Raw genomic sequence first — 20,880 nt, forward strand, 5'->3', positions numbered from 1 at the left:
TTTAACAGCGAGTCGTCTCCATGGCAACCGACAGGGTGTCACAGACACAGGATTATGACTTCACGGCGTGGGGATTCCAGAGAAGGGGGTGGGGCGGTGCCCCCCGAGCCCCGCTCCCCACCCAAGCCGCGGGGGAGGAGCCCTCTTCCTTCCCTCCCGGGCCCCCAGCGGGACCCCTCCCGCTCAGCTGCCACAGCGGGTACCAAGAGGGGTTATGGCTTTCCGCCGCGCTCCCCAGCCTCGCGGGGGGCACACGGCGGCGGGCGGAGAGCGCAGGGCACACTCAACACCCGGCAGCAGGGAGCGATCACGCGCAAGGCGCGCGGGTCCCGGCATGGGGGCGGGGCGCACGGTCCCCGCCGGGGCCCAAGTCCCACCTTCGGGGGCGGCGCCTGGCCCGGGGAGTGTCAGGAAGAGGAAGAGCGCGGCCGGCGGCGCTGCACTGCGAGCAGGGGCCGGGCCGAGGCGAGCGCCGCGCGGGCCACCATGGCCACGGACGAGCTGGCCACCAAGCTGAGCCGGCGGCTGCAGATGGAGGGCGAGGGCGGCGGCGAGGCCACGGAGCAGCCCGGGCTTAACGGGGCGGCGGCGGCGGGGGCGGCGGGGGCGCCGGACGAAGCGGCCGAGGCTCTGGGCAGCGCGGACTGCGAGCTGAGCGCCAAGCTGCTGCGGCGCGCCGACCTCAACCAGGGCATCGGCGAGCCCCAGTCGCCCAGCCGCCGTGTCTTCAACCCCTACACCGAGTTCAAGGAGTTCTCCAGGAAGCAGATCAAGGACATGGAGAAGATGTTCAAGCAGTGAGTGCCCGCGCGACCCGGCCCCCAGTCCTCCCCGCGACCCGGCCTCGGGCCCCGAACCCCCCGATCCCCGAATCTCGCGCCGCCCCGGGACCCCTGCCTCCAGCCAAGCTCCCCCAACCCGGACGCCCCGGCCCCTTCCAGATCGAGACCGGGCACCCCACCACGCACGTTGGTCTGGGGGACCCCCGACCCCTGCAGGCGGCGACTCCTCGTATTTGCGCTGCCCTCGGTACACCGTAGACGCGCCTACAGAGTGGGGAACCCTGAGCCTCCTTCCAGATAATCGCCAGACCCTGCGATCCCACCCCCGCCACCACCACCACACGTGTGGGTCCCGGGGCCCCCGCCCTGTTAGTGGCGTTTCTCCCCTACCCCACACCGCACACACAGGCTGAAGACTCGGCGGCCTTCCTTCCCGCATCCCAGCCTCTCGCATTCCCCACCCCCACCCCAACACTCACTGGCCGTAGACACCAACCCCAGCGCCCAGCAACACCGCATGCCAACCACATTCCTTTCCTTAGGGTCTTTTCATTTCCTCTGCTTATCTCAGGTGTCCCTCAAGGTGGGTTCTGGGCAGGGACCCCCCCCCAACTTCCTCTCCAGTCATTCAGCATCTACCAGCAAACTGGGGGCAAAGACTTGCCCCTTCCACCCCCAGCCCCCACCCACTCATTAGCCAGGACCCAAGTCCTTCATGCACAGTGGTCTCTCTAGGAAGGGACCCCTGGGCCCTGTTCCCCCTCTGCAGGCGAGTAAACCTCACCCCAGTCATCCCTGGGAGCTGAGTCCCCTCGTGCTGGAAGCCCTCCCTCCTCCCCCTGCCTGCTCCACCCCCCTGCACCCAGCAGCCTGCAGTCACCGCTCCCCTGCTTCTGTCGCAAGGCCCCCTGTCTCTCCTCCCCACTCCATATAGCCCCTTCCCTCCCCACAGGAACCCCCGATGTCCCACACCCATCTGAGTTGGAAAAGGGGCACCTTCCTATGTGACCTGCCCTGTTACCCCTACCCTTTTTCTATCAGATTCCACAAACTGTGCCCTCACCAGAGTAGATGGGCACCCCCAGGCCTGTGGGCTCATCCCCTTGTCCCCCCACAAAACAGTTGTAATGTCTCTGTAGAGGGGCTACAGAGAGGGCCTAGCTCCCCTCTGGCCCATCCCTGGGTCCCGCTCTGTTGGGTCTAAGAAGCACAGCCACCCTCTCCCAGATGTGTGTGCCCAGGAGGTGGGGAAGGTGCCAGGGCCCCTCCCCTTGGTACATTTCCCCACCTCCCGTTCCCTGTTCCCCTGCCCCTGGCTCCTGGAGAGGGAGCCATGGTCTGGGTGCTGGTCTGGAGTGGTTCTAGAAAGGGATAGCATTGCCCTGAGGCTGAGTCCTGGGGGTGAGCCAGGAGGCCTAACCCACCTGGCACCGCATCCCAATGCCAAGGGAAGGGTGCCGCAAGGCCAGCTCCCCCTTGGCTGGGCAGGAGGTGGGGGCAGACCAGGGGTGTGAGTCTCAGCCACATGCAGCTGTCCGTGCCCAGACATCAAGCCAGAAGCCAAGGAAGGGGCATTTGGCAACCCCACAGTTTGAGAAAGGCTCTCCCCCTGTTCACCACAGCTTGCGGCAGCTTCTACATTTGGCCTCAAGGCAGGGGGAAAGATTTCTGATTCCCAGTTGGGGGTGGCTGAGGAGTCCCATACTTTCCCAAGGTCCATCTGGGGGAAAATCAAGTCCTTGACCCCGGCCCCTCCGAACCTCTTTGAGAGAGTCCCAGAGTGCCTGCCTCCTTGACTCCAGGGTGTTGGGTTGGAGTTCTTCTAAAGTTTCTTCCTAGCCAAAGACTGGCGAGATTGGAGAGCAGGATTTCCAGGGTTCCCGGAAGAATAACTTGAATGCTCTCCGGTGGGCGGGTGGACACAGGGGTGAGTTTGGGTCACTGTCTGTCACGGCCCCAGGGGGGGATGGCAGTACAGAGCTGATTCAGATCCCACAGAGATCCCCGTGTTGATAATGCTGAGGGGCTCACCAGGTCCTTCAAACAGCCCCGGGACTCAGAGCTCTTCCTCACCTTTGTGCAGACAAGGACTCTTAAATAACTTGCCAGGACCACCCAGCTAGAAAACGTTAGAGTCAGGATTCAAACCCAGGTCTGTGATTCCAAGACCCAGGTTCTTCCCCTCCTGGGTTTCCTATCACAGACATCTGCTTTCACGTTGGAAAACCTTCTCCAACACCTGCTTCCATGTGTGTGTCGGATTTTCCGCTCATGTCCCCACCCCTAGACCCCCAGCCTCAGTCTCTCCTTTCCCCCAGAGCCTGCCTCCTCCTGGGCTTCCACAGCCTCGCTGCTCACTGGCCACCCAAACAAAGATGGAGCTGTGCTGGGAGAACCCAGACACTGCAAATGAGTGGGACTTGGGAGGCTGCAGTTTGGAAGTGGCATGCGGCTGAGGGCACACTCTGGAAGCTTCTTTGCACAGCAAACTCACTTTTTCTTAAACAGGCTGTTTCTGGTGCTAGTTTGATGAGAGGTGCTGTGAGGGAGACTGAGGGGAGCCGGACCCCTCCAAGCCACCTCTTGGCACCGGCACCACTTGCCAGCGTTTGGGGAGGGCTGATGGGATGGACAGGCAGGGGCCAGGAAGCTGGACCTCTAGGAAGGAAGTGCCGCCCGCCAGGGCCGGGGAGAGGGTGGAAAGCTGCAGACTGTGTATTCAAGGAAACAAGGCTTCACTGTGCCAATGGAGCCCACCCCCGCTGCCAACAGACGGGCTCTCGTGGAAGACAAAACCCCCGTTCTGCTTCTGCTGTCCGAGTGGGGCTGCAGCCTCCTGGGTCCAAGCAGGGCCCCGGATCATAGCCAGAGCATCAGAGCCAGGGCTCTGGGGAGAGCAGAGGGCAGGGAGAAGCAGAGGCTACCCTCCTGGGAAGCCAGTCACCAGAGCAGAGGGCAGGAGACCATGAGGCCAGCAGCAGAATGGGAGCCGGCCTTTCCTTGGGGGCCAGGAGCTAGGTAGCTGGGCTTCCACCCTAGTCTGCTTCTCTTCCCTGGGCCTCAGTCTACCCACCTGTAAAAAGGGCAGGCTATCCCTGATGACCCCCAAAGGTCCTTCAGCCCTGACCTGCATATGTCTGAGGGGTCCTGGGCCCTTCTGGATGTTAGAACTGCCTTCCAGGGCCTTCTGGTCCACCTATCCCGTGTTGGTTCAGCAGGTACTTCCTGAGGCTGGAGATGGAGGGGGAAGAAAGGGGATGGGGGAAGATACACTCTTAGCCATCACTGGTCTCACAGCTAGAGTCATTCAGGTTCCTCCTGGGAGAGAGCTAGAGGGTTGACTCCAGCCCCTCTCCCCATTTTACGGAAGAGGGAACCAAGACCCAGAAAGGTGTGGCAGTAACTTGCTCGGGGTTACAGAAAGGTTTTCAGTGAGGCTGAAACCTTGTACGGTGGAGAGAGTGGCCCTGGTGTCTTAGGGTTGGGCTCAGAGGACATGACACACTTAGAGTCTTGTCTCCCTGCCCCTGGGAGCCAGGACTCTCCCCTCCTCCCCTTGCAGCCCCAGGCTACACCCAGCACCTCTGATCCCCCAGCTGCTCCCTCCCTCTCTCTGCCCCTCCAGGGCTGGCTCTGAACCTTCCTCTCAGGGTGGTGAATGGGATGGCCCTGGAGAGCCCCAGGGGGTGCCCACCCCTGGGCTGACAACAGCCTAGATGGGGCTCTGGAGGGTTTTGTAAGCCGAGACCTGTCAGAAATGTAATTCTGAAGCTTCGGTGGAATCTGAGGACGATGCCCTAGATCTTTGTCTGCCTTCTAGCCCAGCCTCACAGTCCCCACCCTCGTCCCCAGTCACTTCATCTCAGGACACCTTGCATCAGAGAGGCAGGCTTCCCTTTCCTCTGGCCAGCTCTTCCCTACACAGGCTCTGAAGGCCTCCCGTCCTCCTCTCCCCTCCTCTCTACCCCTCCACCTCTGGGGAACACTCCTCTCCCAGGAGCCCTTCCTGGATGCAGTCAGCAGGGTCTGGAGTCTGTAGCCCTGGGTTTGAATCCAGCCGTGAGCCCTGGAGCTCTTCAGAGCTTCTGTTCCTCACCCTGGAACAGGGATGACAGGGGACCCACCTCACAGGGTTGTTGTATGGAGCTTAGCCCAGTGCTTGGCATAGAGTGAATCATTACTAAAATACTGGCACTGCCATCCCCAGCTGAGCATACACCCACTCCAGCGCCCCTCATGGGGTCCCGGAAGTGGTCACTGCGGCTGGCTCAGGGGCAGCTCCACAGTGCCCACTGGCTGCCGCCACTTACTGCCAATGGAGCTTCTGGGCCTGCCGGTTGGCGACAGCCCTTTGCTTTGGGCCCTAGTGACAGGACCCAGGGTTAGAGCCCTCCTTCTCTCCTGCTGAAAGCCACTCTGACTGACAGCTGCATATGGCTTCGATAAATCACAAAAAGGGAGAAATGCATTCATTATCACCTAGTTTCGGGGAAGGCAGGTGGCACAAAAAAGGAGAGTGCAAACAACAGCTCTGGGGGGCTCTCCCTGTCTGCCACCACCCAGCTGGGTTGCTCCAGGCAGGGTACTCAGCTTCTCTGAGCCTCGGTTTCCCCTAGGGCTCCAGAACCTACCTGGTAAAGTTCTGAGGATTAGATATAAAAAAGCCGAGTCTTTGTAAAGAGCCCATCATGGCATCTGGGCTGTTTGCAGGATAGATGATGTTTTTGAAAAACACAAAGTTCGGCCGGGCGCGGTGGCTCACACCTGTAATCCCAGCACTTTGGGAGGCCGAGGTGGGTGGATCACGAGGTCAAGAGAGCGAGACCATCCTGGCCAACATGGTGAAACCCCATCTCTACTAAAAAAAAATACAAAAATTAGCTGGGCATGGTGGCACATGCCTGTAGTCCCAGCTACTTGGGAGGCTGAGGAAGGAGAACTGCTTGAACCCGGGAGGTAGAGGGTGCAGTGAGCCGAAATCGCACCACTGCACACCAACCTGGTGACAGAGCGAGACTCTGTCTCAAAAAAAAGAAAAATATAAAGTTCACACGTGGTCATTCTTCCAACAGGTATTTTCTTAAGTTTATGTACTACAGGATCCAGAGAGTTAAATGAATCAAGTTCCTGCCCTCAAGAGGCTTACAGTCTTAGATAGAACAAACGTGTAGAGGTTTATGGGTAGAGAGGATGTACACACAGGGCTAGCAATGGAAGATTTCTTTCTTTCTGCCATGAGGACCGAAAGCTTTCATGAATGACACTGTACCGATGTTCTCTTTGCAGCCAGTCCCCTGCCTCTGTGCCCCTCCTTGTTAAATAGAGCCACTAGTTCCAGCCGTTCCTGGAGGACCGAAAGCTTTCATGAATGACACTGTACCGATGTTCTCTTTGCAGCCAGTCCCCTGCCTCTGTGCCCCTCCTTGTTAAATAGAGCCACTAGTTCCAGCCATTCCTGGAGGAGCCTCTGTATGTTATTTGGAGAACTGAACTGAATTCTCATACCAGCAAAATGAGATTAATACTTTTTTTTTTTTTTGAGATGGGAGTCTCACTCTGCTGCCAAGGCTGGAGTGCAATGGCGTGATCTTGGCTCACTGTAGCCTTCGCCTCCTGGGTTCAAGTGATTCTCCTGCCTTAGCTTCCCAAGTAGCTGGGACTACAGGACACACCACCATACCCATCTATTGTTTTTTTTTTTTTTTGAGTAGACATGGGGTTTCACCATGTTGCCCAGGCTGGTCTTGAACTTCTGACTTCAAGTCATTTGCCTGCCTCAGCCTCCCAAAGTGCTGGGATGATAGACGTGAGCCACTGCACCCAGCCTGATACTATCATTTTTATCCCCGTTTGACAGATGAGGAGTCTGAGGCTCAAAGCGATTGTCACTTGTCTAAGATTATATTAAGCGGCAGTGACAGGATTAGAACCAGATGCTCCTGCACGGAGCCCCTGGGGGCCAAGTGAAGCCAAGTTTGTGGTTGGGGCTTGGGGGAGCCTCCCAGCCTGAGAGAGGTGGAGTACTTCACCTGCAGCTTAGGGTCAGGGGGTGGGGAGAATGCCCCACACCCCTGCGGACAGAGGATTTCCCGACCTTAGTCCTTACTCTGCTCCTCCCACTTCCCCTTGCTTCAGTGTCTGAGTCACCTCTCCTCCCCCCACATCCCCAACCCAGGTCTTTTGGTTCCTCTTTGGTCCACACCCTGCCTTCTCTTTGCCTCCTCGCTCTCCCCCATGCCACCTAGGTCCAAGACCCGGGTGCTGTGAGAGTCTAGGCTCCAGGACTGCAGGCCCTGCTGCCTCAGGGAAGGTCAGAGGTCCTTTCTGCAAGCCCAGCCCTGCGGGCAGAGGTGGAGTCACTTTGCAGCCTCAGCAGGGAAGGTCCCCACCCTGGAGCAGCTGAGTTCCCCTGACTGCCGGGTAGACTTCTCCTTGGCTGACTTCCGCTTTTCAAGGACAGCAGAGAAGCAGGGGTCACTGCCAGAAAGGTGTGGCCAGATCGGAGCCAGGCCGCCCAGGGAGTCCTGAGCTGTCAGACGCTTCCATCCAGGCGCTTTGCCTCCCGTTCAGTCTTTCCTTATCCTGCAACACTATCCTCACCCATTTCACAGATGAGGAAGCTAAGCTTTCAGAAGGGGTATGTGACCCATCCAAAGTCACATAGCTGGTGGGCAGAAGCAGGATTTGAACCTGGGCCTCCCAGGCTCCAAGTCCTCTGAACGCTTACAGTGGCCCAAATACCAGCAACGATACCACCCTGGAGTGTGTTAGAAATGCAGAGGCTCGGCCAGGCATGGTGGCTCACGCCTGTAATCCCAGCACTTTGGGAGGCCGAGGTGGGAGGATCATGAGGTCAGAAGTTCGAGACCAGCCTGACCAACATGGTGAAACCCATCTCTACTAAAAATACAAAAATCAGCTGGGCATGGTGGCATGCCCCTGTAATCTCAGCTACTCAGGAGGCTGAGGCAGGAGAATTGCTTGAACCCAGGAGGCAGAGGTTGCAGATTGCGCCACTGCACTCCAGCCTGGGCAACAGAGTGAGACTGTGTCTCAAAAAAAAAAAAAAAAGGAATGTAGAGGCTCAGGCTCCACCCCAGATTTACCAGATTGCATTTTTTCAAGAGGCAGGGTCTTGCTCTGTCACCCAGACGGAATGCAGTGGTGCAATTATAGCTCACTGCAGCCTCAACTTCTCGGGCTTCAGTGATCTTCCCACCTCAGCCTCCTGAGTAGCCGGGACTAGAGGTACATGCCACCATATCCGGCTAATTTTTTTATTTTTGTAGAGATGGGGGTCTTGTTATGTTGCTCAGGCTGGTCTCAAACTCCTGGCCTCAAGCCATCCTCCCACCTCATCCTCCCAAAGTGCAGGGATTACAGGCATGAGCCATGGAGCCTGGCCCATAATCTGCCCTGTAACCAGCTTCACCGGCTGTACACACGGATGGTTAAGAAGCGCTAAGCTGAGACTGAGGCCCCCGCATGGCCATCTCCCCCCACTTGCCTGAGGTTGACCTAAGGTTATCCTTAGGCAGGTAACTGTCTGTCTGAGCTGTAAGAGGATAAGATGAATGGAGTAAATAAGTTACATTATAAGCTCTGGGGTCTATCGATATTAGGCATACAACAAATATTCTTTATAATCACTATGATAATAATGATTATTAGGAGCAGGAAGTGAAGAGGGCAGCCGGCAGGTGCAGCGTGAGGTTGTTGAACTCCAAGTTGGGATGCCTTTGAGCCCTGACATATGCCAGCAAATTGCTTGGGGGCTCCCACCTTATCCTCCATGGGGGAGCACTGAGCACCACACTTGTATGCTCTCTGTCTCTCTGTGTCTCTCTCTCTCTCTCTCTCTCTCTCTCTCTCTCTCTCTCTCTCTCTCTCTCCCCCCTCCCTCTCTTTCTCCTCCCCACCCCCATACCCTACTTGGCTGACCCAGGACAACAGATCAAGTGTGAGATTCCCAGATAGGACTAGAGGAAGTGGTGAGCGCTGGGCTTCCCCATGAGTCAGATGGTCTGGGGGTGGGGACATGCAGGAACTGGGACAGCTGAGCCCGGAGTCAGGGGGGGCCTGAGGGCTCCTGAGCCCATACACAACACCCACCCCATCCAGTTGTCTGTCCTCCTGGAACCCACACACCCAGAGGGGCCATCAGCAAAGCCTGGGACAGGAGTCAGAAGAGACAGAATTGGGGTCCCCTGTGCTCCCACCTTCCGGTGTGCAGTGGCTGCGATGACTCTGCTTTCTTCTGCCATCAGACTGTGCAGTGCAGCTGCAGGGGGCCTGTGTGAGGATTAACTTTCTTTTTTTTTTTTTTTTCTTTGAGACAGAGTCTTGCTCTGTCACCCAGGCTGAAGTACAGTGGCACAGTCTTGGCTCACTGCAGCCTCTGTCTCCCGAGTTTAAGTGATTCTGCTGCCTCAGCCTCCCGAGTAGGTGGGATTACAGGCATGCACCACCGCACCCAGCTAATTTTTATATTCTTAGTAGAGACAGCGTTTCACCATGTTGGCCAGGCTGGTCTCGAGCCAGGCTGGTCTCGAACACTGGCCTCAAGTGATCTGCCTGCCTCAGCCTCCCAAAGTGCTGAGATTACAGGTATGAGCCACTGCCCCCAGCCAAGGAGCAACTTTCTAATAATTCCAAAGCCAAGCTGGGCCCCTTGGGTACGCAATGAGCTTCCTGTCCTCAGAGGTATTCAAGGCATTAAACAGAGAACTGCATTAGGAATCTGATATTCAGGAAGGGCTGAGTGGGATGGCCTCCAATATCCCTTCCAACCCTGAAGTTCTCTGTGTCCCGATAGGCCTCAGGGCATAGCATAGTAAGAGTGCATGTGTTTGATCAGGCCTGGTTCAAAGCCCAGAGACGCTCTTGTCACCTACAGCCTGGGCCAAGTCACTTCCCCTCTGAGCCTCAGTCTCCTTGTCTGTTAAAGAGGGATGTTCATGCCTGCTTCATGGGCTTCTTGTGAGGATCTGATGCAAACATTTAGCATTGTGCCTGGCACACAGCAAGTGCTTAGCAGACTCAGTACCAGGAATAATGATAGGTTATAACGTGGGGCTGGCCTGGATGGAAGGCTGGGGCGTCCGCACTACGCATGGTTGATGCCTCTACTGCCTACCCCTGTGACTCCCTAGTTATCAGAACGGGCGAGAGGGGCAGGGGCAGGGAAGCAACCAGCTGGGGACCACGCTCACCCCAAAGGGAAGAGTTGTCCTGAGGGGTAGCCGGCTGCTCTGCTTTCAAGAGGGGGATGGGTCAGGATTCTGTCCCCAGCCCAGGGTGCAGCTGCTGAGCCCTCCCTGGCGAGAACTATTCAGGGGGAGGCAGATAGGAATGTGGGAACGGTGCCAGGCCTGCAGCCTCCCTCCAGTGCTGGAGAGAAGTGCTGAGCTCCCAGGCCAGGCGCTTTCTGCCAGTCCTACCGAATGGCATTGGCCTTCCCAAACAGGCACCACGCTAGGTACTCAGACCCTCCATGGGACCAGGAAGAAGAGCAGCGGGGCAGGGAGAAGAACTTCCAGCTGTTGAAATCCTGCAATCTGCCAGCTGTGTGATCTTGGGCCAGTCACTACCCACTCTGGGGCCTAGTTTCCCTACATGATGTAAAACAGGTAGAGCAGGCTGTCTGGGTGGATCTTGCGGGCTGACCTCACTTTTTCTGGATCCTCTAAGCCAACTGCAACATCAGTTTCAGCTCAGGGAGAAGGGCTGGTGGGTGAGAAGCCCCCTAGCCGGGGAGATGCCTGTTTCTGCATCATGGAACCTTGTTCTCTCAGTGCTGGCAGTTGTCCCCCTCCCCCTCTGACTCACCCATGCCCCTCACACCCCCACCCAGCACTGTGACAGTGTCCCCTTTATCACTTCCCTCCAACCCCGAGGGAAGGTTCCTTGCTCCCTGAGGCTCCTCTCTCCCTGTTCAGGGGCTTTGTCTGGTGGCCATCTATCTTCCCACCTCCCAGAGATGCTGGGGCTTTGCATCAGGCCTAGTAGGGGAAAAGAAGTGGGCTTCAAAGGAGGGGCCATGATGGAGGGGACCCCTGGGTCATCGAGTCCACCCCCGGTTCCAGGCCAAGCCACCACAAGCCCTGCCTCCCAGCCCTGTACCAGCAATCAGGACTGGAGCCTGTGGGAAAAGTCAGCATGTTTGTTGTTTTTTTTTTTTTTGAGACAGAGTTTCACTCTTGTTACCCAGGCTGGAGTGCAATGGCGCGATCTTGGCTCATCGCAACCTCCGCCTCCTGGGTTCAGGCAATTCTCCTGCCTCAGCCTCCTGAGTAGCTGGGATTACAGGCACGCACCATCATGCCCAGCTAATTTTTTGTATTTTTAGTAGAGACAGGGTTTCACCATGTTGACCAGGATGGTCTCGATCTCTTGACCTTGTGATCCACCCGCCTCGGCCTCCCAAAGTGCTGGGATTACAGGTATGAGCCACTGCTCCTGGCCAGGTTGTTTGTTTTTTAAGACAGGGTCTCACTCTGTTGCCCAGGCTGGAGTGCAGTGGTTCAATCAGGGCTCACTGCAGCCTCAACCTCCCGGGCTAACGTGATCCTCCCACCACAGCCTCCCAAGTAGCTGGGACAAGAGGCATACACCACCATACCCAGCTAATTTTATTTTTATTTTTTTAAAGAGATGTGGTCTCCCTGTGTGGCCCAAGCTGGTCTCAAACTCCTGGGCTCAAGTGAGCCTCCCACCTCAGCCTCCCAAAGTGCTGGCATTACAGTTGTTGAGCCGCTGCATCCAGCCTCATTTACTCTTTAATAATCTTAAAGGTAGATGTTAGCAATAATACTAACTGGTTCTTAGCATAGTAGGTGTGTATGAAGTGCTTCCCATGGACCAGGCTCTGTGCTGAGGGTCTGCTTGTATCATCCCTTTTAATCCTTGCCTCCATCCTGAGATGAGTCCTTTTATCTCTATGGTATAGAAGAGGAAATTGAGGTCTGTGGGGTTGGTAGCTTGACCAGGGTTACTCTGCCAGCAGGTGGCAGAGCTGGGGTTTGGATCTAGGTCAGTCTCAGCGGATTTGATGTAAGCAGAAACCCTCAAGGCCATCTTCAATCAGATTGATCCCAAAACCTAGCTGATCCCCTGCCCCCAGAGCACGTCAGAGCCCAGGGCACAGGGCAGATGTCCACTCCCCGGGAGTCTCTTGGAAACGGCCCACTCCGTGGTTGCCTCTGGGGGCCTCACCTCCCACCCCACCACCTGGCCCCTCGCAGCCCCCATCACCTCCTCTTGGTGAGAACTCTTTGGCACCTCAGCCAGCCCCTATATTGCCCCCCTGGGGGCCAGAGCCTGCCCTGGATGGAGCCCAGCCCAGTAATTGATTGGCCCTTCACTGATAGAGGCAGCGGTTCAAATCATGGTTTGAGCTGCAGCCCAGCCAGGGCTGGGAGCTGCCAAAGACAGAGGGATCCACAGCCCGCATTTCCATCCAAGTCTGGACACTTTATCTGCACTTCCTCTGAAACTGAGCTGCCCCTGACTTCAGAAGAAACCCATGCACTTGAGCAATAAATAAAGCTGGGGCTCAGGGAAAGGCATGTGGGACCCAAGGGCTGGGGCCCGAACCCCTGACCTACTGGTTATGGGGCCGACAGCCTCCCCGTAACAGCCCGGCTTCCCTAATCTGGACCCAGAGGGTTGCTGAGCGCAGGGGTTGTAAAGAGAAAGTACTGGCCCGTCGGGAGTTTAGTGAAGGTGATTCAATCTTGTTTTAGTGCCGGTGACTGCCATTTATGCAGCTAGCTCTGTGTGCTGGGAGCCGTGCTGAGTGCTTGACAGGGATGGGCTCAGTCCTTCCTCACACTGGCCCATGAGAGAGGCCCCATTGCAGGAAGGTTCTCAGCCTTAGCACCACTGGCATTTGGGGCCAGGTCTTTTTTTTCGGAGATGGAGTCTCTCTCTGTTGATCAGGCTGGAGTACAATGGCACAGTCTCAGCTCACTGCAATCTCTGCCACCCGAGTTCAAGTGATTCTCCTGCCTCAGCCTCCTGACTAGGTGGTAGCTGGCATTACAGGCATGTGCCACCACATCCAGCTAATTTTTGTATTTTTAATAGAGGTGAGATTTCACCATGTTGGCCAAGATGGTCTTGAACTCCTCACCTTGTGATCCACCCATGTCGGCCTCCTAAAGTGCCGGGATTACAGGCATGAGCCACTGTGTGTGGCCGGGGCCAGGTCATTCTTTGTGGTGGGTCTACCCTGTGCCCTATAGGAGCTTCTCTGGCCTCCACCCACCAGATGCCACTGATACCCCTCTCTCCAGGAGTGACAACCAGAAACGTCTCTAGACTTTGCCAGATTTCCCCTGGAGGGCACATGCTCCCCGGCATAAGAGCTGCTGCATTTTGTGGCTGAGCAGCGCAGCACTTTGGATCCAGAGGCCGATGAGTCATCGCTGACCTTCATTGGAGCCCAGGGTCAGAAAGTGGCAGGGGCTTTACTTTCCTTGGGGGGCACTGAGGAGGGGAGTCCTTGTGACTCGGCTCAGGAAAGACTGGGTCCCTCACCAGATGCCCCCGCACAGCACTGCAGTCATGTGGAACCCGCCCAGCCCTCCACCAGCCAGCAAACAGGGTCCAGAGATGGCAGGACGGACCTCCACTGTGCCCCACAGAGCCCTCCAGCTCCAGGTGGAGGCTGGACTATGACAGCTTCGGCCTGCCTGACCCTCTGAGTCCCACACCTTCTACTGCCACAGAGGTGGGCACTGCCCACATGGGCTGCTGGCCCATCTGCCTCCACCCTAGCCCTCGCCCATCAGTGGGGCAGAAGGCCTCAGGACCCTGTGTTCCCTCCAGGGCTCCCAAGACCCATCTTTTCTGTGCTGTGTCACTTCCAACCCCTGACTCACTGGCTTGTGAACTATTTATACCCCTCGCACAAATGCTCCTCTTGAGCTCCAGCCGTCTGTGTTCGGCAGCAGCCTCAGGACATGTAGGGGAGGGGTTGGGTACAGAGCAAATGTGCAAGTTTATGAGCCCAGCAGACCTAGGGTGGAAGTTCAGCTCCCTCCTTACTGCTGTGTGACTGTGGCTGGGTCATTTAACCTCTCTGAGCCTTGGTTATAAAATAAGGTTATTAGGAGGATCAAGTAAAGTAAGCAGTTCCCAGCACAAAGACAAATTTCAGCAGGTGGTTGCTGTTAGGTTAGGTGTTCAAAGTACACCTATCTAGAGAAGGCGCCGGGAGCTGGGGAGCCTGGAAGAAAGCGCAGAAATGAGACATATTCATGCAGGATCTCCAGCGCCCAGGACATAGGGTTCTGGAACAGCCCCTGTGTTGTGTTGCTGTCGCCAGCACTGTCACCCAGCCAGTTCAAGGCCTTGGGGACCGCACAAGTCTTATTTAGGTGCAGATAAACCCATTTCAGCGGGGCGAGGTGGCGCATGCCTGCAATCCCAGCACTCTGGGAGGCTGACGTGGGAAGATCGCTTGAGCCTGGGAGGTAGAGGCTCCTACCTCTGTGCTGTGATCGTGCCTGGGCAACTGAGCGACACCCCGTCTCAAAAAAAAAAAAAAAAAAAGAAAAGCCAACTTTACCAACTCCAGGATCACTTTTCCCCAGCCCCAATCTTGTCTTCCTCCCACACTGTTCCCAGATACCGGTGGGGCAGGTGTTTGGTTGATAAGAGAGGCCAGCTGGACAAACAGCGCCTCACCCTCTTGCCCCAGACTGTGCGCTCCAGGAACTGCTGACGCCTTCCCAGCCAGGGAACAGGCAGAGAGGCCACCTAGACTCTTACTACAAAGAGGCCAGTCGAGGAACACTTAGACTCTGCCCCCGACCCCATCCATGTCTCTGCCAGGTTGTTGGTGGTAGAAAAAAGAGAACCAGACTGTGCAGGGCGGAGGGGAGGCGTCTATATCACCTGATGCCTGTTCCTGGCTTCTCCACCGCCCTGCCAGTCTCCACCACTCCCTGCCGGCACTGTACCACCCAGGACATACCAGGCCATCTCCTGCGACCTCACCCTGCTTCCCACCTCCCTCCTGCTCTGTACCCTTGACAAAGGCAGAGACCCTGCCTTAGATACCTTTCATTCATTCACGTCTTATCTCTCCATTCCACATTTTTGAGCACCTACTCTGTGCTTTTTACCCTCCTTCCCAGTATGTAAGGCAAGCTGGGGGCATGAAATAGAACCCCTCCCCACCCCTGGTACAGAGGGTGCTGAGTAAGAACAGTCATTGATCACATGGAAGGAAGCCGCCTTCCACACCCACATCGCATCCCCTGTTCCAGTGCCTCTCAACGGGGAGTGCTTTTACCCCCTAGGGACATTTGTCAATGTCTGGCAGACATTTTTAGCTGTCACAACTTGGGAAAGATGCTACCATAAACATCCCACAATACACAGGGACAGCCCCTTCGGCAAGGATTTATTCTGTCCAGATTGTTTAAGGTCTGAGGTTGAGAAACCATGCAAGGTTCTGCCACCTAGGGTGGGGCTGAGATGTCCCCCAAGTGCCCATGGAGATGCCAGTAAGCCAGCTGGTCACAGAGGTGGTCAGCGAGTGCTCAGCTCACGGCCTGATCCACGCTGCCATGGTATTGAGAATTCCTTCTTGGCCATGCTCACACCTGTAATCCCAGCATTTTGGGAGGCCGAGGCGGGTGGATCACTTGGGTCAAGAGTTCAAGACCAGCCTGGCCAACATGGTGAAACACTGTCTTTACTAAACATAAAAAAATTAGCTGAGTGTGGTGGTGCGCACCTGTAGTCCCAGCTACTTGGGAGGCTGAGGCAGGAGAATCGCTTGAACCCGGGAGGCGGAGGCTGCAGTGAGCCGAGATTGAGCCACTGCACTCCAGCCTGGGTGACAGAGCAAGACTCCATCTCAAAAAAAAAAAGAAAAACAGAGAATTCCTTCTCACTGTCTGTGCCATCATATTCCGCACAGGGAGGCGGTCATTTCAGCTTCCTTGTCCCTCAGGCTTGTCCAAAAGTTAGCGCTGTTCTGCATGCAGGAGGCCACCAGGTCCTGTGGTGAGTTCCCCGTCATCAGAGGTAACCAAGCAGGAGCTGAGCCATATATGGGTCCTCTGCCTGGGCTGAGGTCCCTTCTGGCGGTGACGGGATGATATGGTTGGTGGGAGATGTCCTCTGAGCCCCTAGTCTTGTGGCACTCAAGCCTGCAGCCTCACTCACTGAGCCAGTGCCAAGATGTCCTCTCTCTTTGCACCCGCAGATATGATGCCGGGCGGGACGGCTTCATCGACCTGATGGAGCTAAAGCTCATGATGGAGAAACTTGGGGCCCCCCAGACCCACCTAGGCCTGAAAAACATGATCAAGGAGGTGGATGAGGACTTTGACAGCAAGTTGAGCTTCCGGGAGGTAAGCCCCGTCCCCAGGGTCACTCCCCCAGTGGGGGCTTCACCTGAGGATCTGGTGGCCCAGAAGAGACCATGCCATCGAACAGCAGCTGTAAGCAGCTGCTACTTGGCTGAGTGAGGCTTCAGAGGGCCTGTTGGGGCAGGCACCAGGGAGGGTTCTGAGATGCTTTCAGGGAGGAAGAGGAAGGAGGGACATCCCATCCTTCACACAGGGAGCATATATGCCCTGAGCAGGCTCTGGGGTAGAGAAAGGCCCTGTGCTGGAAGGTTCCTGGACGTGTAGAGGGGGAGATGCCACAGAGGGAAATCGGTGCTGTGATGCAGAGGAAGAGGGCCACGCACTGGGTGACTTCACGCCCGGGCTCTCACTCTGAGACGGGAGCCAGGGGCAAGCCTGTGTTGCAGGGAAGGAAATTGAGGCCCCAGGCCAGACAGCAGCGATACTGGACCCTGGGCAGCACAGGGTTAGGTGGGTGACTCAAGGCCCAAGTGGGGCCCAGGAGGCCTGGCAGGAAGCATGAAGGATGCAGGGAAGGAGAGAGGTAGTGGGGCAGGCGGATGCATGCAGGTGGCTGGGAGGGAGGTGTGGGCAGTGCGGGGCAACAGCTTCAAGGACACGGGTTCAAATCCCTTTGACACCTGTAGGCACCGAGACTTGGGGCACATCTTTTACTGTCTCGGAGGCTCCCTCATTCTGTCATGATACCTTTAGGACTCAATAAATGGAACACAGAGTAGGTTCATTGGGGAGCAGTGGGAGACAAAGGTAAGAAGTCAGCCGAGGCCGTGTGGTCGGGAGCTGGCGTGGACAGGGCAGGGCTGTGGTGGCCCAGCATCCTGGGGTGCAGATGAGTCGCATCACCTCCCATTGTACAAATGAGCAGAAGCCCGGGGCAGGGGGGGCCACAGGAGCACCGAGGGGAGACCCAGCTCACTGGACCCCGGTCCTTCTCTCCAGGGGAGGCCTGAGACTGGGACCTGGGTGTGGCCAGGGACTCCGGCTCCCCGCCGTCCCTTCTTGACACCTCGTGCCTCTCTCCCCACTGCAGTTCCTCCTGATCTTCCGAAAGGCGGCGGCTGGGGAGCTTCAGGAGGACAGTGGGCTGTGCGTGCTGGCCCGCCTCTCCGAGATCGACGTCTCCAGTGAGGGCGTCAAGGGGGCCAAGAGCTTCTTTGAGGCCAAGGTGAGGAGCCCGAGGGGTGCCCTGACCCACGCTCCAGGACACAGGGACCCTCGGTCAGCGCAAAGTGAATACATCCCCTTCCTGTTGCTGCTGAGGCTGCAGAGATGGAGCTGATACCCTGCCAGACTGGGCCAGGCCCACGCGCTCTGTCTTCTGTCCCCTCCCACTCCTGGCTGAGAGCCTTCGCAGCCGCCAGGGGGTGGATGAGGGGGTGTACTCTTGAAAAGGGGACAGGGACTACCTTGAGCTGCCCTAGAGCTGCTACCCCAGAGAACTGGGCCTTAGGAGGGAAGGGCCCAAGAGACCGCAGGGCATGCCCAGAAACAGCACTGGCTCTCCAGGGTTCCCGGGAGACACTGGCCCCACCAGCCCCAGCCTGGGAGGAAGCCTGGGGGCCCAGAGGGCACCTGCATACACCATACCGTCCCCTTCCAGCAGGTTCTCAGACGGAAGGGACACATGTGGTCCAGTGGCTCCTGGGTCCTGCCCACCTAGCATCCCAGTGTTCCCGCCTCGTTTCTGATTTTTTGCTAAGCTAAAGACATTCCTTCCAGGGACTGCCTCCCACCGCCCTCTGGGCTTCCAAGCAGTGGTGGAACCTTTCGGGGTTCATCACTGGAACTGGGTGGCTGGGCTCCCTGGACAGGAAGCGGAGGATCAGGATGGCAGCAGCATGAGTGACTCCCTCCAAGCGTTCTTGGTCTGCTTCAGCCGCAGTACATACATTCTCTGTGAATTCTTTCAACAACTCTATAAAATCGGAGTTGTTTGGTGCCAGGTTCTAAGTAGGAAAACGGAGGCTCTGGGAGGTGAATGACGTGCCTGACCCAGGGTTGGAGCTGGTGAGGTCAAGCTGCTTGTGTTGCCAGGTAGGACTCAGCAGAAGCCTGAGCCAGAAGAGACCGCAGAAAAAGCAGCCATAGCCGGGCTCGGTGGCTCTTCAGGGAGGACATCCCTTCCTTCACATAGGGAGCACATATTGAGTGATTTCTGTATACCTGGCCGAGTAAGACCAGCACTTCGGGAGGCCGAGGTGGGTGGATCACCTGAGGTCAGGAGTTCGAGACCAGCCTGGCCAACATGGTGAAACCCCATCTCTACTAAAAATACGAAATATTAGCTAGGCATGGTGGCAGGTGCCTGTAGTCCCAGCTACTTGGGAGGCTGAGGTAGGAGAGTCACTTGAGCCCAGGAGGCGGAGGTTGCAGTGAGCCAAGATTGTGCCATGGTACTCCAGCCTGCGTGACAAAGTGAGACTCTGTCTCAAAAAAAAAAATTTAGCCGGGTGTGGTGGCACGTGCCTCTAGTCCCAACTACTCAGGAGGCTGAGGCAGAGGTTTCAGTGAGCTGAGATTACACCATCACACTCCAGTCCGGGCAATAGAGCGAGACTCCATCTCAAAAAAAAAAAAATGACCAGGCCTGGTGGCTTACGCCTGTAATCCCAGTACTTTGGAAGGCCAAGGCGAGTGGATCACCTGAGGTCAGGAGTTCGAGAACAGCCTGGCCAACATGGTGAAACCCTGTCTCTACTAAAAAAAACACAAAAATTGGCTGGGTGCAGTGGCAGGCACCTGTAATCCCAGCTACTTGGGAGGCTAAGGCAGGAGAATCATTTCACCTCGGGAGGTGGAGGTTGCAGTGAACCAAGATTACACCACTGCACTCCAGCCTGGGAGACAGAGCAAGACTCCGTCTCAAAACAAACAAACAAAAAAGAAACAGCAGCCATAGCACAGAGCACCCCCAACACACACCATCCAGCTCTGACGCCCTCACCCCCACACCCCCGCAGGTCCAGGCCATCAACGTGTCCAGCCGCTTTGAGGAGGAGATCAAGGCGGAGCAGGAGGAAAGGAAGAAGCAGGCAGAGGAGATGAAGCAGCGGAAAGCGGCCTTCAAGGAGCTGCAGTCCACCTTTAAGTAGCGAGGGCTGCAGCTGACCACCCTGTGCCGGCCCCAGTGCGGTGGGCAAGGGTGGCGCATGGGAGGCCGAGCCTGAATCCTTGCCTCTGTCTGACGGGACCATACTAAAAACTTTAAAATGTCTGTGATCGGAGCAAGTTCAGGGGTCTGACAGAGGTGGCCCAGCCCTCCCCACTCCCTTCCACTCTTCTCAAGGCTGTGACGCAGGCACTGGCTCCCTGCCTGGCCCGGCCCTCCCTGGCAATCCCTGGGCGATCTTGCAATCCTGACTGCCCTGCTGCCTGCTCCAGTGCTGCCCCAGGCCCAGCTCCTGGGCCTGGGTCCTTCCCGGCCCGTGTGCCTGCCCTCCATGCATTCACCTCCCACCCACCCAGGGACCCCTGCCCTCCTCCAGCTGGCCGCACCGCCGCTGGGGCCCCCTGCCAGCCCCTTCCCAGACTGGGAGACAGCAGAAAAGAATCAGGGCTTCCCTTGAAAAGTGGGACCCAAGGGGCTTATTGGAGGCACCAGGGGACCCCTCCCCAGGGCCTTTTCGTCCACCTCTGCCTGTTCTATCTGCTGAAATGGGGCAGGGGGTGGGGAGCTTCTGTTCTGGTGAAGGGACCCAGACCCCCCATGCTGACTTGGAGACCCCCAGATCTCTGGGGCCCAGCTAGGCAGGGTGTGGGGGCAGCTGCGCCAATCTACCTCACAGGCCCACCCCCTGCCAAATATGCTGTGGGATCAAGGGCAGGGAATGTTCTGGGGGTCAGAGACACTGCTCCTTAGCACCCCACCAGAACACCCCAAGGGTCCCAGGGGGCTCTGGAGAAACGGGTGGGAGGAGGAATTGGCGCCTTCCTAGGGAAGGAAACCAGCGTGTTTCATCTTGATTCTCTGAGAAGTGTCCGAGAAGTGCTTTTAGTGTGTTTGCATGCGCCGGGCAGTGGGCAGCAAGGGCCTGTCCAGCCCTCTCCCACCATCCTTCCCCAAGTGATGTCCACTGCCTCATCACCAGCGACCTGCCTGTCATGCCCACCCCCTCAAGGAAGCATGGGGACCCTAGCCCCCTGTGCCTGGCACCAGACAGGTCGTGGTCAGGCCCACACCACCGGCCCGGTTCGGCCACAGCTTCCCGCGTGCTCGCTGACGTATGTGTGCCCGTGTGTGGTGTCTGTTGCTGTGTTGTGAAACTGTGACCATCACTCAGTCCAAACAAGTGAGTGGCCCTTGAGGCCACAGTTATGCAACTTTCAGTGTGTGTCATAACAGCGTCACTGCTTTGTAAACTCAATAACTCTTTATTTTAGTAAAATGCCCCAGGAGTCCTCTAAGCTACGCGGACTTGCAGAGGTTTTATTTTTTGGCCTTAGAATCTGCAGAGATGAGGAGGCACCGAGCCCCGCGCAGCAGCCTCGGCCCCGGATTGCGTTTGCCTTAGCTGATATGTTTATACAGATGAATATAAAAGGTTCTTTTCTTTTATTTGGGCTTTCTGCTTTTTTTTTTCCTCCCTTCTCACCCTCCTTTCCCCCCCCCCCCAAAAAGCAACTTCTTCATTCTGTGGTACGATTATTTTTTTTAACTAAAAGAAGATAAAATTCTATATTCCTATGTGTGTGTGGTTCTTGATGGTCAG

The 20,880-nt window shown here is 56.9% G+C and overlaps 1 protein-coding gene across 1 annotated transcript; it reads left to right on the top strand.

The window, feature by feature from the left end:
• Positions 1–439: 439 nt before the first annotated feature.
• EFHD2 (EF-hand domain family member D2) lies at positions 440–20,847 on the top strand. The gene is made up of 4 exons (XM_009000455.5): positions 440–797; positions 16,006–16,153; positions 17,202–17,336; positions 19,132–20,847. Exons 1-4 carry the CDS (start codon positions 487–489, stop codon positions 19,261–19,263), a joined length of 726 nt encoding a protein of 241 aa, XP_008998703.2. The 5' UTR covers positions 440–486; the 3' UTR covers positions 19,264–20,847.
• Positions 20,848–20,880: the final 33 nt, after the last annotated feature.

The sequence above is a fragment of the Callithrix jacchus genome, chromosome 7, assembly GCF_049354715.1.
Source record: "Callithrix jacchus isolate 240 chromosome 7, calJac240_pri, whole genome shotgun sequence".
NCBI lineage: Eukaryota > Metazoa > Chordata > Mammalia > Primates > Cebidae > Callithrix > Callithrix jacchus.